This window comes from Artemia sp. Qi Xiang Cuo, chromosome 6 (genome assembly GCF_049724085.1).
Source record: "Artemia sp. Qi Xiang Cuo chromosome 6, ASM4972408v1, whole genome shotgun sequence".
Lineage (NCBI taxonomy): Eukaryota > Metazoa > Arthropoda > Branchiopoda > Anostraca > Artemiidae > Artemia > Artemia sp. Qi Xiang Cuo.
Genome location: NC_142799.1, coordinates 77,376,935 through 77,395,512, shown reverse-complemented (window position 1 = coordinate 77,395,512; position 18,578 = coordinate 77,376,935). Strand labels below are relative to the sequence as shown.

The 18,578-nt window shown below is 36.8% G+C and overlaps 1 protein-coding gene across 1 annotated transcript in view; it reads left to right on the top strand.

Annotated features, from left to right (window-relative positions):
- Positions 1 to 18,578, top strand: part of LOC148951614 (uncharacterized) — a 35,121-nt gene that overhangs the window by 8,333 nt on the left and 8,210 nt on the right. Inside the window, exons 2-3 of the mRNA XM_089091165.1 lie at positions 552 to 1,101; positions 9,286 to 9,512. Coding sequence (XP_088947291.1) covers positions 552 to 1,101; positions 9,286 to 9,512 — 777 coding nt within the window. The remainder of the gene's footprint in view (positions 1 to 551; positions 1,102 to 9,285; positions 9,513 to 18,578) is intronic.

Here is an 18,578-nt window from a genome sequence, read left to right as displayed (position 1 = left end):
ATTTCTCTCTTTTTAGTTTGAACAACCAGTTGATTCTCTTTCTCCTTGTTTTTGATTTTAATAGGCCTAGGGCTCTTTACTTATACGCTTACTTAATACTTTTAAGTTTAATATCGCTCTTTCCTTGGGAATTTTTCTTTTTTCAGAATTTAAAGCAATTCTATTGTAAACTTAGATTCTTCCTGGCCTTCTCCGAAACGACTTTCTGGCTATACTGTAAATTATTTGGTTTGGGACGGGGGTCAGTGGCGTGACTCTTTAAGTTCAACCAGAGTCGACCCAGATCTAAATGGATACCTAGAGAAATCATCCTGTGCGAAAGCACAAGATGGCTGGCTCCCATCCCCCCATTGCACTTCCTTGCTTAGGGGCCTTGAAGCTTAGATCAGCACCGCCGATTGGGACCTTAAGGATCTAGTGCCGCAGCCTTTACCCTTTTTTATATGATTCTATTCAACTTGGATCTTACTTAGAATTCTTAGAAAAGTTGCTGTCGATCTTTTGGTTTTGCTTTTTTTTTTAGCAGAAGCTAAGTTTTGTCTCTGTTTTAGTGGAAGAAAGATGTACAACTCTTCCTCACCGCCCTGCATAATACCCACACGAGTGTCCAACTTAGAGACGGCTAATGCCTCAGAGGTTCTCCACGTCTACGTCATAGATGACAAAGTGGAAAAGGTCGAAGAGTTTATAGTGAAGAAGGGCGTACCAGTTGATATAAAAAATAAACTCAACCAAACTGCCTTATTTGTGGCCGCTTTCTCGGGTAGTGAAAAGACATTGGTAAAATTACTACAGCTTGGGGCAGACCCTAATAAAGGCTGTGGACAGTTCTTTAGATATACCCCAGTGCATGGAGCATGTTTTGGTGGCTCCCCTCGTGTACTCACATATCTTGTGGAAGCTGGTGGTGACCTGAGGCGAAGAGACGAGTTCGGAAGAACTCCCCGTGATTGGGCAGTTGGGTATCTCAACAGACCGGCTCAGCGTATGGAAATCCTTGCTGTGATAGAATCCTACCAGCAATTGGCCAATTCAGGATCGTCCAAGGCAGTTGATCGTTGCAAAAATACCAAATTGATGACCTTGAGATCTATGGCACAAGTAAGTTATTTTTTAGTTTATATGTGTTACCACAAGATATTTTTTTTTGTTGTTGTTTTTTCAATAAATACACCTAAAAAGTATTAATTTAAAATCTAGTTGACAGATGCCCAATCAGCACCCCTGCTTGTAAGTTGAAATTCATTAAATGGGGCTCCTTAAAATAACAAAAAGGTGAATCGTGTGGAAAAAAAGACAAATTAGAGAAAGATCGTACACCCCCTCCCGAATTACCTCCATGTTTGCTAAATAATTCTGCTTTATATTCGATAAATCGTTGTTTACTTTTATCATTATTTCGATTTTCTCTTCGGACTTTCGAGACATTTTTAAAGACCTCTTCTTATCGGTCGAACCTGAAAAATCATTAGCTATATAATTTTTTTGTTAAGTCACTTCATTTGATACGGTATCAATGCCTCCCACTCTTGAGTGCCTCTCAAGTTAAATCCAGACGAGCCACCATAATTTTCAACTATACCGACGTTTTTCTGGTCCATTGGTATTTTCCCCTTCCCCATTGTGTGCCTTGGATAGATTGGCAGGCTGGTTTGCATTTTTTGGTTGGTCCGGGTTTATCTTTTAAGCAAGTTGACTTAGATTTCCGGGACCTGAGACATCGTTTTGAAAAAAATTTGGCCATATCGTGGTGGACATATTAAAATCGCGATGCTGTCATTGGCTCAGATTTCATAGCCTGGAATCTATCATGTTTTTCCCGATATTACGCTATAGGTTGTGATTGCATATAGGTTAGCGAGACATATGGATTGTAGCACTTAGAATGTAACCATGTACAAAAATTACCATGGGGTTTGAGTATTTTGATCCGTTAATCATAGTTTTGTTATAGGATGATATTCTAAAGGATGTAAGGCTAGTTAAAAAACACACTTCAAATTAAACACGTATGCAAGGGCCTGAGAACCCTCTCTCCTAAAATCTCACGATATTTGCGATCTTCCCAAGGTTTCCTATAATGCACATTAATAATGTGATTCCGCTGTGGGCTACCATCCTCCCTCCCGCCTTCAAAAATTTTGCGCTCATATGACTACTCCTAGTTAATTTAATAATCTGAGTCACATAATTGTTTTTTATGGATCTTTGAAGGAGCAACTTTTAACTTTTTCTGCCAAAAATTAATTTAAAATAAATGTTCACCAAAATCAAACTCATTTAAAGACAGTTTCCACTTGATCACCAGTCCGGAAAACGTTTTTAAGGTCAGCTCAAGCGGCAAGTCTCAAATGTCAACCATTGTTAGCTTCAATCGCCATTGGCCCAACTTGGGGGGAAATTAAAAAGGCATGGAAACAGTATTTTCTCATCTCACCGTTGTTGAAATTTTATGCTAGTCATTAGATTGCGTGATAGTGGATGAGCTAGATAGCGCTAAACTGTGGAGGAGCTAGACAAGAGGATTTATCTATCCTGTAAACTGAATGGAGAACATGTGTATGCAGTGGCATCGTTTGGGGAGCAAGGGGGGCAGTTGCTCCCAATAATTTTGGGAAAAATTATTTTGTATCCCATGTCCCTTGACTATCCAGATATGGACCCCTCTTGCCCCCCTAATAAAAATGCTGGAGATTCGTCCCTTTGTCTGCTTCGTATGAACCTGCTAACCGTGAAAACGATTTTTAAAGGATTTCTTGAACATAATAGGCCTATGCAAGACTGTTGGGTTAGAATTATGACTTAGAAAGCATAAGAGGGGATATTCTAAAGCTTCAGTAATAAAAGTTATTCTGTTTGAATTTATTGCAATCCCATTAAAATTTTATGCTCTGTTGGTTTTAAAGAGGGACTTTGAATAGATGGTTTTGGTGAAATATTCAATCTTTGAATCCTGAAATATTCTATCCTTAAAATATTCAAAATTTAGATCCTTCAATCCTGAAATATTCAATCCTTGGACGTGCATAGGAATTTATTTTAAAAAGCCCTAATTAAAAATGCTGCGACAAAAAGGCAGATGAGAACTACAGAAAGTGATAGGTCAAGTATTGGGGTTTAAGAGAGCAAACTTATACCAGCCCCTATTACTCCAAATACGAGTTAGCTGGGGGGGGGGGGAATTTTGCGTTGAAAGTAAGTTTGAGATTTTATTTTACAATATAAAAATCTGTAAAGTATAGGAAAGAATGACCCACTTGCATCTTTAAGGAGATGGGTCTTGGAATTTCGCCAGTGATAACTAAATTTTTTTTTCTCTTTGAACATTCTCTCTTAGCATATATCAGGTGAGTGAGGGTAATACCCCGTCCATGAGGTGGAGGCTTTAGCTGAAATAACTAATTCACTTTTGAATTTAGACGCATGTTAGGAGTTATAGCGAAAAAAAGTGATTGTTAGGGATGATATGCTTCTCACTTATAGTACTTTTAAGCTCTTTACTCCAAGAACTCAGTCCAGCGTTGTCATCTATCCCACATTTATATGTAATTGTTGCATAACTTATTGTTTTCTCAAATCTTCATTCCTTGTCATGCTCCTTCAAAATAGAAATAGACGTGAGAGCTGTATGTTCCTTATAGAGTAATTGTCATACTGCAGTAGCTAGATGTATTTAATCTTGGTTCATATGGTTCCGAAGGGAGGATGTACCTGAATCTTTTCCATCGGTCAGATGGACTCTCAGGACAATTTAGGTCTAAGATGTTTTTTTTTTTTTTTTTTTTATATATGGCGATTCACCTCCTCCTCTACTAGAGTACAGTTTTATACGCTTACATGTTCTGTTGATTATGCATTATTATATCTGAAAAAAAACGAGGGGAACTATAACCAGAGGTGTTAATGGGGTTGCTTTAAGCTGCTGCTGCCTTGAAATTTCTATATCTGCAAATGGGTGTTTGAAATTCCTATGGGGTATTTACATGAAATGCAACTGATTATGCCTTCTTATACGTGGAGGAGTCACCTACTCTCCGCCCCCGGTATACACCTCAGAGTGTATCATGTGCGGAAAAATTCAGCCAAGCTTGGCACTTACCGCCTAGCGTATGATTTCCAAAAGTCGGCGATTCGTTGGTATACTTTTTGTGTGAGTTTGTTTGTCTCCTTTCTCAGCGTTTTTTTTTTTGTACAACCGGTCTCCACAGCAGATTTTTATGATGAGTGATAGTTTCTTTTACTACCCAAAAGCAATTACTTCTGTGTATTCAGCATTCATTCCACGTGCTTTGAAATTTGACTAGATAGATGCAACTTTGTTATGTATTTCGACACCTATTCATATTTGATCAGGTAGATTATTTAATGAGACAGGCCTCATTGAATCATATATTACATGGCTAGATTGAGTCGAGTTGCTAATTCGGTCGAAGGGGTGAAAAATCACATTTTTAAAACCAATCAATCATAATTATGTTTTCAAATTATTTCCAGCTTCGGCGAATCTATTCCTGATAAGAGTGGAAGAAGGGATTCATGCAGTTTTCAGAGAGAAAAAAATAACGATGTTGTATATTATTTAACGATACTCGGCAAAGTTTCCAACGCGTTTTTGCTTTTTTCTTTAACTTTGTATAAGTAAAACTATTATCCTTACACATACAGGGAGGGGGAAGGTGGTTGTTGATACATGCCCGAAATCTTCAGAGCTAAAGTTTGACTTTCTCACAACTCTTTTTTTAAACAATAAAAACTTTAGCGTAAAGAGCGAGGCGTTGAGGAGGGCACAGCCTCTTTCATATACGGCATAATTTCTGTTCGTTTTAAGATTTAATGTCGCTCCTTACTTTCAGTTTAAATTTTTTTTTTTTTTAAAGGCTGCGAAGGTGGGGGTTGGGGGGGCGGCAGGGACCCCCCCCCAACTGTGCCTCCGAATCCCTGGACGTTTTAAGGTTCGACAATGTAACTCAGTCGCTTACCTTACTGAGAAAGTGCATATTTTTCTAAAAATGATTGCACGTTTTTGTACAGTTTATTACTTATTAGTGCTTGACTAACTGTTAGCTGATCGTGTCAGGAGTTGAAGTTGGGGGCTGCCGCCCCCAAACCCCCCGCTCTTGAACATTCTTGTGTTAAGGCTTTTAATTCCTGAATACTCAAATCACGTCGTACAGGGTGCCTCCTAATCCCTGTACGTTTTAAGGTTCGAACTTGTGACTCAGCCTCTTTAACAGCCCCCCAACTGTGCCTCCTAATCCCTGTACGTTTTAAGGGTTGACCTTGTAACTCAGCCTCTTTAACTCTTTAGAAAACGTAGTTTTTTTTCAAATAATACACATAAACAGGTTAGACATGCTTTGTTATGAAAGTTGACGCGCAGATATTTTCATAACAAAGCATGTCTAACCTGTTTATCTGAATTATTTGAAAAAAACTAAGGTTTTTCGTAAATGTAAATTCGGGGGATAATTTTTTCGGTCTGAAAATATCAAAAGGCCCTAACATGTCAAATTCTGCTTCGAATGAGTCCTCATTCAACCGGATCCGTTGCCAACTGTGGCCTGTAGGCGTGGCTAAGAAAAAAAAAGAAATGATGATGAATTTTAAGTGGCTATATTTGGTTTTTTGAAAACAGGGAAGGAGTGATCGGATTGAGCTGCAATTTCGAGGATAAGCTCCCGGGCCCTAGGAAAGCTTAACCTCTAAATTTCAGCCCAATCGGACAACGTTAAAGGGGGCTGTGGTGGGAGGGTCCAAACTTCCGGCCCAGTTTACCCCATGAAGATAAAGTCGGAGGAGGATGAAATTTTGCAAGTTTCTTAGTTTGAGCTTGGGCTACAAAATGCGATTACCGCCGTCTCTCTGCGACCTCTAGGACCTGAAATCGCTTAACATTGTGGTGGGTCGCCTCTTTATAGAGGCACAAGTGTGCCTCCTTGATATCTCTGCTGCTTGTATAACTCTTATGTTTTTTTGTTTTTTTTAATTTCGCATTCATTTGAATTTACTTTATTAATTTTAATTGTTTAAGCCTTTGAGGAAGGTAAGAAAAAGTAAAAAGTCCCAAGATGTTTTTGGGGCAAGGAATATAAGCTAGTTCCCTGTAGATAATTTCGGAGACCACAGTAGTGAGGCCATGATTACTTCTGTGAGTCAGATAGCAGATTAACATGGTATCTCCGTGAGTCAGATAGGAGGTGTACAATTGTAGCTCCTAGCCCCTCGCACCTATTAACGGCTGGCAAGATTCCCAGATGCTATGACACAATATAATTACTTGAAGTGTGGTCAGGATAATAGGGAAATTAGCATTGGATTTTTTTTTTTTTTTTTTTTAATTCCCACCTCCTCTCCTCTCGGTGACTTTCAAATTTTCTTTAAAAATATCTCATAACTTATTTAATGTCACCTACTCTTTTATTTAAAAAAAACTTCTTAAAAAAATCCATATATTAAATTTATATAAAATTGAGCATTCCAAAATATAGCAGTTTATAAAAATAGAGGTATACTACATTTCAATTTTCAAATACCTTTTAGGTTCATCCGATATCTCAGGCTGCCCTTTTCCCTTAGGGCACCCCTTCCATCGTGACCTTAAATTACACTTTTCAAATCCTTTTTCATCAACCTCTATTTCCCCCGATATATAATTTACTTTTACCCCCATCCCCCAAAATAACAATATATAAAAAAAAAAAGAGAAAGAAAGGAAAAACTCTACCTTTAGAAAAAAAAAATACTAATAGGTAGAATGTCTCATTATCCCTTCACTTCATTTCCTTTAACTTTATTACTCATCTTACCTTTAGCATTGGATTTTAAACGCACGGATAGCAGATTAACATGGCATTTCCATATGAGTCCTATAGGGAGTGTATATGTGAAGCTCCTAGCCCCTCGCTCCTGTACAATGCGGTCGGCTGTTTCTACCGGATCCTTCTGACATCATCCGACGAATCTCTTTGTATTTAAGGTTATGCCCTCCCTTTTTCAATAGGATTTTAAACGCATGCCCTCCCTTTTCCCATAGGATTCAAGCGCACGCCCTCACTTTTACGATAGGATTTTAAATGCATGCCCTCTGACGTCACAACATGCCCTGTTTCTAGCTGACAAGATTCTCGGATGTTTCAATTACTTGAAGTGGAGTCAGGATAAAAGGGAAATTAACAAGGGGAGCCCCTCCCACGTGTTTCTAACTGTGCAAAATTCCCGCCCAAGCAAGATTTGTCATGTCCAGGGAAGATTTGACATGTCCAGGCAGGAGTCCTGGGTGTTTCAATTACTTGGAATATGGCCGGGATAACAGGGAAATCAATAAGGGATCCTCCTAGTTCCTCTCGCACCTGTTCAATGCGCTCAGTTATTTCTACCGGAGCTCTCTGATGACACGGCACAGGTAGGGAAAATAACATGGTGTCCTTGGTATTTTAACCTTAGGGACCTCCCAAGGACTTTTACCTCTCCTCAAAATAATTATAATCCTCGCAATATGACAAATCAAGTTCAAGTTCCATTTACTCCTTGCATAAGGTCAGATTTTAATCCTCTAATGGCGTGTCATATTGTTTGGAATAAGTTGCCTGACTCAGATCGAGGGTGCCACTCATTCGATTCGTTTAAAAAAAATTGTTAGCAATTCTTTGGCTACGTAGAAATTGTTTTTATCTATGTTTTTATTTTTTATATTTTTTTTAGTCTATTTAATCTACTTAATTTATTTAGTGTATTTATTCTGTTTTTTCTATAGTTTTCATTTTATGTATATTTTCTTTTCTTCTCCTTTTGCTCTTCTGTCTGTGAGTAAGTGATCTTTTTAAATTTTCTTTTGTTATTCATGTCTCAGTTAGTCTTCCCCCTTCTCATTTATCTTCCCCCTTCTTTACAGGCCAGTGAGCTTTTGGGGGAATAATAACATGTATTATTGTATGTGTATTTAATGAAGAATAATTATTATCTTATCTTACTTGGTGAACCGGTAATCCAATTAGGGATTCGCTGGAATTTCGCTGGAGTATTCCAGTTCGGGATTCGCTGGAGAACTAGCAAGAGAAAACATTTACTCAAGAAGTCGCAGCGCAAAAGTTATACACCAGTTCAAGGGGCTGCGAACTGTCTTGCCGAAGGTGCACACGCAGTTGTTTTCATGTCTCTAGTATGCAGGAAGTGATGTAATCGTAACCTCTTGATATATACTACTACTACTACTACAAACAACTCACCGCAGCACCAAGCAGCCTGAGGCCAACACAGCTACACACGCTCATCCTCCACCCCATTGAATTCATAGCCTCCCTTTTTACGCTCTCTGACGAAGTTTCCATTTCCTTTAAATCTTTCTTTATGACGTCGTCCTCCCACCCCAGACGAGGACGACCTGCTTTCCATGTAGCCATAGACGGTTGGCCGAAAAGACCAATCTTCGGCAATCTGTCATCCTTCATCCGCATAACGTGCCCTAGCCACTTCAACCTTTCTTTCATTATAGCCCTAGAGAGCGGTATTGAACAACATTTTTCGTACGGCCTATTGTTTGAAATATAGTCAGTCACGCGGGTACCTAGAACAATCCTTAAGCAATTTCTCTGGAAAACATCTAGCAGATCTTCATCTGCTTTTCGGAGCGTCTATGCTTCAGAGCCATATTTGACCACTGTCATCACTGTAGCTTCCAATATTCTAATCTTGATTTGCAGACTTACCTTGATTTATGCATTATAAATACTCATTTTGAGCTAATCTAACTAGCTTCTTGTGGTTCTCATAAAATTTGCGTATTTATTTCGTTTAGTTATAGCCTAGACTTTTCAAAATTTGTTCTATCAACATTTCCTCTTATAAGTGGTTTTATGGTATATCCAAAGTGAAAAAAGAGAATTTACCGCATTTTACTTCCATGTTTAAAAGTGTGCTTTCATTCCATTGGCTGATTTTTTGTGACGAGTTTTGTAAAATAATCATATTGAGTGTTTATCAGAAAGAGACGGCAAATGGTCGCACTATTCTACCTGTTGTATATCTATATCAAATAAAAAAAATAATAATAATTTAACTGAAAGTAAGGAGCGACATTAAAACTTAGAACGAACAGAAATTATTTCGTGTATGAAAGGGCTGTCTCCTCCTCAACCCCTTGCTCTTTACTATAAAGTTTTTTTATTGTTTTAAAAAATTGTGTTGTTATAAATAGTCAAACTTGAGCGTATAGTGCGTGGGGGTGAGGAGGGGGCAGAAAGAAAGAAGAATCTTCTTTCATCTCGTCTTCATCGTGTTTTTTTTCAGATTTTACGTCTGCCATGCGCGCAACAGGAAGAAAACATCCCTGGGCCTTTGGGTCATGTACAAACCACCGGATTCGGAAATATGTTTTTTGGCTCAAATGTAACCATGGGCTGCATCCCAGTTAGAAGAATCCAAGAAAATGAGTGTGCAGACATCATCAACAAGAATGACCTGGAATCGAAGAAGGACATTTATAGAGTTGCTGCCAAGAAAGCTGTTCCCTATAGGTTAGAACTTTGTTTGGTTTTTTTCTTTCTAATGCTTTACTTCCTTTACAGAGCTCTCAGTTTTTCCCAAGCAACCTTTCGGGGCCTTTTCTGGACTGATATTACGGACTAGAATGCATTGGTTTATTACATCAATCCAGAAAGTAAGTGGGCATCCTTGAGGTGGTCATTTCTTAGCGGGAGGTATTTTAATACAATGAATGGATTTAATAATTGGTTGAGGCTTCGAATCCAACTGCTGAACAATTTAGAATGGCAAGGGGAAGTCAAATTGAAATCTGATTATTTGCATTGGTTAAGTGGAAGCTTACAAAACATATTGGAAAAATTAAAAAAAAATCGAACATTGTATTTTGTTTGTATCGAAGAGATCTCCTATGTTGTTAGACAATTTTTTGCTAAATTAAAAAAAAGAAACTTGAGTGAAACCTCAGCAAAATCTAAGCTTAAAACATGTCACTAAATATCTGAAGAAGGTGTAGCTTTCCCTTGAAGATGTCTTGTTAATCATTAGGTTAATTGCTTCAGTTTCTACCAATAAAAAGCGTTGTCAAATTTAACTAATCAGTATTGCCTTGTTTGTTTTCACGGTTCAACGTGACAAGTCTAGCAAAACGTGATATCACCCTAAAAACCTCATTGTTCTGGAACAAAAAAAAAACTTGGGAACTCACGATTTTCTGGAATAGATCCAAAATGGGGTCCAGGGATGGAAAAGGCTTTATATTGATGTCCTTGGTATTTTAAGTAGCGGCGAAGACTTATGATTCTTTCCATCCTACAAAACAATTTTGATAATTGAAGACTTTTTCAAGACGGTGACAAGCAAACTGATATATCGTCTCTGTCATGTATAAAGGCTATATCTGACATTTTTGATACTTTTGAGTTAATTGCCAAAACTAATTGCTAAGCCTTCTCAGAGGAATGATCAACAGGGTAATATTTTCTTGATCAATCTTCGATCCTAATCACCTGCTGATACTCCCTCTGAGAACAACATAGCAAGTGATTTTTCTCAGTTATATCAGAAGTGTGAAAAAGTCAGATACAACCTTCAGGTGTGATATAAAAAAAAAAATGTACAATGTTTGACAAGGCTATACAACTGTCATCGGGGTCGCCAACTTTTTGGTCCATGAATGTGTCCCTTCGCTTCCAAAAATAAAAATGTGTCAATATTGAAATCTTAAAAACCAGAATCTATTATTTTGTTCCTGTTGTATTATTGAACAAAAGATGCTTTGTAAACCTCTTTCAAAGTGGCCATTTAGCAGAAAAAAAAAATGAAAACGAAAAAAAAATCCATATAAAACATTCATACAAAATGACTCGTATAAACATTTAAATCCCTTACTAAATCTGGATGAAATCTTACTAAAAAAACGAGAAAAAGCATTACTTTGGTGAAAAGTGAATATTTTTAACAAAATATATATCCAGTTGGGAAATGTTTTGCTTTATGTCACAAATTTACAAAAAGTGTCACTTTTTTGCCCTTTTTCTCATTGTGTCCTGGAACATGGGAATGTGTCCCTTTTGACATAAAATGTGTCTAGTTAGCAACCCTGACTATCACCAGTGAAATACATAAGACTAAACGCTGTAAACCCCATAAAACTAATTTACAACTAAAAAATTGATTGTAAATTAGGTGTTCGTTGGTTAACCAGTTCCAATGGAAACAATTTACGAGCATATAGGGGTGGGGTTGGCAAAATGTTGACAAGGTGAAATTAGAGTTATATTAGGGGCAAAACTTTATCACTAAAGCACTTTTTTAGCACTATTTCATCATATGTAGCACATCAGGGCCGTATCCAGGATTTTTGTTCAGGGGGGGGGTTTTACTAATTTTTGACTTTTTTTTTGGGGGGGGGGTTACTAATTTTTGACTCAGTTTTCGACTAATTTTTCTGATTTTTACCTAGGTTTTACTAATTTTCTACTTATTTTGGACTCGGTCAAAAATTTTGGGGGAGGGGGGGGGTTAAAACCGGGTAACACCCCCCCCCCTTGGATACGGCCTTGTAGCACATGCTTCAATTTGTAGCGCTTTCGTGATACATTTTTTTTGTCATGGACGAAATAATGATGACAAAATGACTCGTATAAACGTGTAAATCCCCTATTTTGGAGAAAATCCATTACTTACGACATCTCTGGAAAAACCTGGATGGTCAAAAAAAAACCGAGAAAAAACACTACTTTGGTGAAAAGTGACATATTTTTTAACAAAATATATATCCAGTTGGGAAATGTTTTGTTTTATGTCATAAGTTCACAAAATGTGTCACTTTTTTCTCATTGTGTCCCGGAACCTGGGAATGTGTCCCTTTTGACATAGAATGTGTCCAGTTGGCAACTCTCACTATCATCAGTGAAATAGATAAGACTTGACGCTGTAAACCCCATAAAACTAATTAAACTAAAAACTTGATTAAAAATTAGCTGTTCGTTGGTTAGTCAGTATCCAATGGAAACAATTTACGGGCATTTAGGGGGTGAGGGTTGGCAAAATGTTGACAAGGTAAAATTAGAGTTATATTAGGGACAAAACTTTATCACTAAAGCACTTTTTTAGCACTATTTCATCATATGTAGCACGTGCTTCAATTTGTAGCGCTTTCCTGATACTTTTTTTTGTCATGGACGAAATAATGATGACAAAATGACTTGTATAAACATGTAAATCCCTTATTTTGGGGTAAATTCTTTATTTACGACATCTCTGGCAAAACCTGGATGCTCAAAAAAAAGAGAAAAGGCACCACTTTGGTGAAAAGTGACATTTTTTTTTACAAAATGTGTCACTTTTTTGTCATTGTGTCCCGGAACATGGAAATGTGTCCCTTTTGACATAAAATGTGTCCAGTTGGCAACCCTGACTATCATAAGTGAAATAAATAAGACTAAACGCTGTAAAACCCATAAAACTAACAATTAAAAACTTTGTATTTAGAACAGTTAAATTCAACTATTGATTAAAATCAGCTGTTCGTTGGTTAAGCAGTATCCAATGGAAACAATTTACGAGAATTTAGAGATGGGGGTTAGCAAAATGTACTTTTCAATATGTAGGGAGGTGTAAATTTGTCGTTTCTTCAATGAAAGTATCCAAAAAGACATTTTTCGATAAATGTTATCTCCAAAAATTATATTTCAAAATCTAAAGGGACACAGGCCCCTCTCCGCAATTGAAGCCATTACCAGTATCGATAGCATAACTGGAAAATGTTGAGGTCTTGATTATTAGGAAAGTTATTTTTTATTGTATGAAAATTTGATAAGATTTTCGTTTCTGTCTTATAAGTCAAATTTGCCACAATGGTATCCTGCATCTAGGGCTACTTGCATGAACTAATAAACTCGATTTAATCATTTCCGGATCCTTTAACATTTTGGCATTAATTGCGAGGGGTATCGAAATTTATCTAAACAGGGAAAGATAGGTTAATTAAGTAAAAACAAGGCCATTTGTTTATCATTTGAATTGTTGTGGGAGTCTGTGTATAACCTAGGGATATGTTTTTCGAAGTTATAGCCTATATCAAAGTTAGAAACTAAGTTTTATGCTTCTTAAAGTTTGTTTAGTTTAATAATACGTTTAGAAGAGGTATTTTATTTCATTTATAATGATAATAATTGTGATAAAAACCTAATGTACTAATGTGTCAGCTATACAACTAACAATGGGGTTTCAAACTTTTTGGTCCATGAAATGTAACATCTGAGTATCCAAAAATGTGTCCATCTTGAAATCTATAAAACTAGAGGTTATTTTAGTTTACCTGTTGTGTTATTGACCAAAAGACGCTTTGTAAACCTCTTTCAAAGCTACCAGTTAGCACCAAATATAATTAAAACGGAAAATCCATGCAAAATATTTATATAAAATGATGTTTGAAAGCACGAAACTCGTATAAACATATAAATCCATTACATTGTAGAAAATCCTTTTCTTACGAAATCTCTGGCAAAACCTAAATGTTCAAAGAAAAAAATAAAGACCGAGAAAAAGTGCTACATTTGTGAAAAGTGACATTTTTTTTTACAAAACATGTATCCAGCTTGGAAACATTTCGTTTTATGTCATAAGTTTACACAATGTGTCACTTTTTAACGCTTTCATGTCATTGTGTACAGGGGCATGGCTACAGTATTTTTATTGGGGGAACAAGACAGGGGTGCTATTGAAGTAGGTGCTATTCAAGCGATATCGAAGAAAAGTAACTATTTAACAAACATACTACTTGGTGAATTTAAAAAAAATTACGGAATACATTATAAACAATAAACACACGTTAAACAGTCATAAATATAAGTTCTGGGGCTTTTTACTAAAATTGTCAGCAATGAGCTGCTGCAGACGACAGTAGTATAGCGTAAACAGGTTTCGGATGGGCGAAGGTAAATTTTGTATACACTTGGCTTTTTTTCAGCCAGATTCACCGCTAATGCTGCAGTACAGATCCCTCTTGCCCTCCTCTCCCCCCACCCACAGCACACGATACTCAAACTTATAATAGAACCAAACTCTATTCTGATAGTCTAATCGCTCGTAATTTTGAATAAATTTTGACTCTGTAAGATTTAATTTGTTGTACTAAACTTTTAATATACGTGATTTATTGAGATAATTTATGATTTTTAATTAAATTCATTTGTTTGTGGGTTCGCCAATTTATTTTAATGAATAGCACTGATATCAGCGGGCTATATAAAGCCGAAACAAAAATCACAGGCAGCGCAATAGCGCTGTCTAGCTAAAGATACAGGATAAGTCAAAGTTTTAAACACAGATTGTGCAACATTATATAGTGACATATTCCCCAGATTTAAAATTTGAAAGTATTCAAAACAGTTAAAATTATAATTATGAGCTTATCCGTTGGGCATTGTTTGACGAAGAATATCCAGAAAATCTGAACAATTCTTTGCGGTAGAAACCTTAAATTAATTAAAAATTGCCAGGGATGCTAATTGGAAGAGAAAATAGACTCTTAGAGTTTGATAATTACCTTCCCCTTGCTATACTTGTTTAAAAAAAGAATTCTGTAAAAACTATGCAAAAGTTTTTCTTATGTAAATCAGGGTATGGGGGGAGGGGGTACATTTCCGGCGGGGGGTTACACTGAACATCGTTTTTATGTCTATAATTCCCTTCACAGGCAAATCTTGGTCTCTTAGTGCAGCATGATAATCCTGATAAGAATGGAAAAAAAGAATGGGTTGGCACCGCTTATACGTGCACACAAAATTTCTAAATTGTGCAAAAAATACACATATTTTGTTTAAATTCGCTTTACTTCATTCTCGGAGGACATTGTCCTTTTGTCCGGGAATATGTCCTTTTGACATAAAATTATCCAGTTGGCAACCTTGACTATCATCAGTGAAATAGATAAGGATAAACGCTGTAAAACCAATAAAACCAACTTGAAACTAAGAAGTTTATACTTAAAAGAGTTAAATTTAACTATTGATTAAAAATTAACTGTTCGTTGTTTAATCAGTATCCAATGAAATCAATTCATGAAAATTTAGGGAGGTTGGCAAAATGTACTTTTCAAATCTAGGGAGGTGCAAATGTGTCATTTCTTCAATTAAAATATTCAAAAAGACATTTTTGATGACATTTATCCCCAAAAAGTTGTATTTCAAAATCTAAAGGAAGACACACCCCTCCCCAATTACAGCCACTATCAGTGTCGATAGTATAACTGGAAGATGTTAAGGTTTGTGTCATTAAGAAACTATCTTCTTTTTTTTACTGTGGGAAAATTTAATAAGACTTCCGTTTTTGTCTTAAAGTCGAATTTGTCACAATGACATCCTGTATCTATTTCTATGGATTAATAACTCGATTTAATTACTCGTACTTCCAGACCCTTTACCATTTTAGCATTGGTTGTAGGGAGTATCCGAATTTGTCTAAGCAGGGAAAGACGGATAATTAAGTAAAAACTAGGCCATTGGTCTATTATTTGAGTTTTTCTGGGAGTCTGGTGTAAAGTATTTGGAACATAAATTCGAGAAGGCTTTTTCTGGTGTCTCGTTTCTTAGAGATTTGGCCAGGTATATGTCAACGAGAACAGTCCAGGGGGGGCTTTTGGGACTAAGACTAGTCGTGGGAAAGGGTCCGTTCCCAGGCATGGTTGAACAACCAATAGCTGGAACTTCCGTTCCAGGAAAGTTATATTCTTGGCTAATTTCTAAAGGCAGTCCATCTTTAAAGACCATGTACCAACATTTATCGTCTATCTTTGGAATTTACGTAAACCATTACATCTGCCAATATAGAAAGAACTAAAAAGAGATTTACAGAGTGGCTAAAGAGAGGTTTACAGAGTGGTGGCAAGCGGTTAAAACTAGTGGAGCATATATCACTAGGAGAAAACCTCCAAGTGACATTTGAGTGACCGTTATAAGTACTTACGACATCTTACGCTAAATACTGGCAACATGTTGAAGAGTTATTTCGCCCGCTACCAAATTGCTGTGCAGCTGCAAATACTGCAAAAGACTGATTAATAAGCCATCGAAACGTTACGAGCTATTGAACTTTCTTCTATTCAAAGCGCCTTCTTGAAAAACACTTTCTTTTAAATGAACATTTTGAAATAGGCTGTTACACAATGCCTAATATGGATTTCCTCGCGATAGCGTCTACCTACTAGTTCAAATTTCTACAACTGAGAGTCTCAGGTTGATTGCTACCTTCACTTAGCCATTCTACGTTTGGTGGTTTTTTTTTACCTGATTTTATACAGTCGACGTGTGATCTATATTTGACAGTTTCCAACCAATGTTTAACATTTTTGAATTCGATAATCGAAAATTAATTCTCAATTGTGACTCCATTTGATGCTAGTATTTTAATTGAGACCAACTGCAATTGGATTTGAGACATACTATCTTTCGTAAGTGATTTAACACGGATAAACTACCCAATAAATTTTATTAGACCCTTCTTGTTACATGTGGAGTTTCGTGCCCGAAATCTGGCGTCCGTAATTAAACAGCTATGTTTAAAACAAACATTTAAATTTTTTGAATAATTGCTTTTTCAAATTTTAATCTCAATATGTTAGTTATTATTCCTATATTGGACCCGGCGAAAACTGGATATAACAAAAAGGTTGCTTTTGATTTTGTAAAACAGTGGAGGATAATTGGCAAATTTCAATTTCCTTTATTTGACTCCCCTCGATTATAAATTTTTCAATTTTATAATGTGGATTACTTGTAGCATATGCCCCAGGCTAAACAGTATGCCAACTGATTGCAGAGGTGGTAGGCGTGGCTAAAATTTAAGGATGAAAGGGCATATCTGTTCTATAGAAGGATGCAAAAATTAGGAAGGTCATGTAAGGTGTCCTTAGAAGCCAGGGATGATGTTGTAGTCCTTGGAAGATTTGCTCTTAATTTATTCAAGGAGGGGATCAGACCGTCCTACAAACGGTATTTGTTAGAGAATAGTGCAGAATTTTTTTTTTGTTTAGGTGATGCGTACAAGGTTGCAAAGCAATATGAGCAGATAGAACAGATAGTGGGGAAGGGAGACGCGTCTTCTTTTTCGGATGAATTTTTTTTCTGCGCTGACGAGGGTGAAATTTGGACTCAATGATAATGAGAAGGAACTTCGAGATGGTACTGATTCCTCGCAGGGGGGTGTGGCTAACCAGGAAATGGGAGCTGGTTTCGCGGTCCCGTGGGTTGGTTCTGCTGCCTCAGGGGATGGTTTTTTTTTGTTGCACTGCGAGATGGTACTGATTCCTCGCAGGGCGGTTTGGATACCCAGGAAAAGAGAGCGGGTTTTGAGGTCCCGTGGGATGAGAAAAAAAGTGGAAAGGGGGCTCGTTTTGAGGTCTTGTGGGATGAGGTTGATGCCTCACGGGATGGTTTTAATGCGTAGCGCTAATAGTTATGTAGAGATATCAACAGTAGTACTGCCATTTGTCGAACCACAATTTAGTATAGCAAAACCAAATAGGTCAAAACCGAGCCGTTCCGCTGCAATAAAACCCCGAGGATTTTATTGATAATAATATCTTGACGTAATTGCAGCATGGTAGGCTAATCAAACTGCAATGGTTCACATATCTATTCCATTATTTATAAGTTTATGCAATTTCATTTATTTGTCGCCAATATTTTCAGGATAAATTAGCCTTTCTCGATCATTCCTTTTGCCCTAATCCGAAGTTTATACATAATCCCAACTTTTCTTGTCCTCATCAAATTCAGGGGTATGGGGAACAAGTCTATTTTAAAGTATATAGAGAAAAATAAAGTGTTAAAATATCCAGTTTCCGACTATTGTTATTAGTGCGGTTCGTTTATACTATGTAAGTTTTAACTTATGCAAGTATTGTGTAGTGTTTATATTATGTAATTCTTTACTAGTTTTTGCGGAAAAATGTTAGTAGGTGAGAAGTGAATAATTTGGGAAGGGTATTGAATGTTTTGAATTCAATTAAAATTTGAGGGTTTAGCGAGCAGGTGATAAGCCAAATTTGGGAAATTTAACTTAAAACAGGGGGGAGAAACTGTAAAGTATTTGGAACATAAATTCGAGAAGGTTTTTTCTGGTGTCTCGTTTCTTAGAGATTTGGCCATGTATATGTCAACGAGAACAGTCCAGGGGGGCTTTTGGGACTAAGACTAGTCGTGGGAAAGGGTCCGTTTCCATGCATGGTTGAACAACTAATAGCTGGAACTTCCGTTCCAGGCAAGTTAAATTCTTGGCTCATTTCTAAAGGGAGTCCATCGCTCGCTTCCGTCGCAGCTAGTTGTTCTTGTGCTACCTTATTTTCTCTATGTGTATTCTCACGTTATTTCATAAAGACCATGTACCAACATTTATCGTCTATCTTTGGAATTTACGTAAACCATTTACATCTGCCAATATAGAAAGAGCTAAAAAGAGATTTACAGAGTGGCTAAAGAGAGGTTTACACTGGTATACCCAGTTATTTTTTCGAAGTTTTCGAAGTTATTAGTTTCTAAAGTTATAGACTAATTTTATGCATCTTAAAGTTTGTTCAGTTTAATTATACGTTC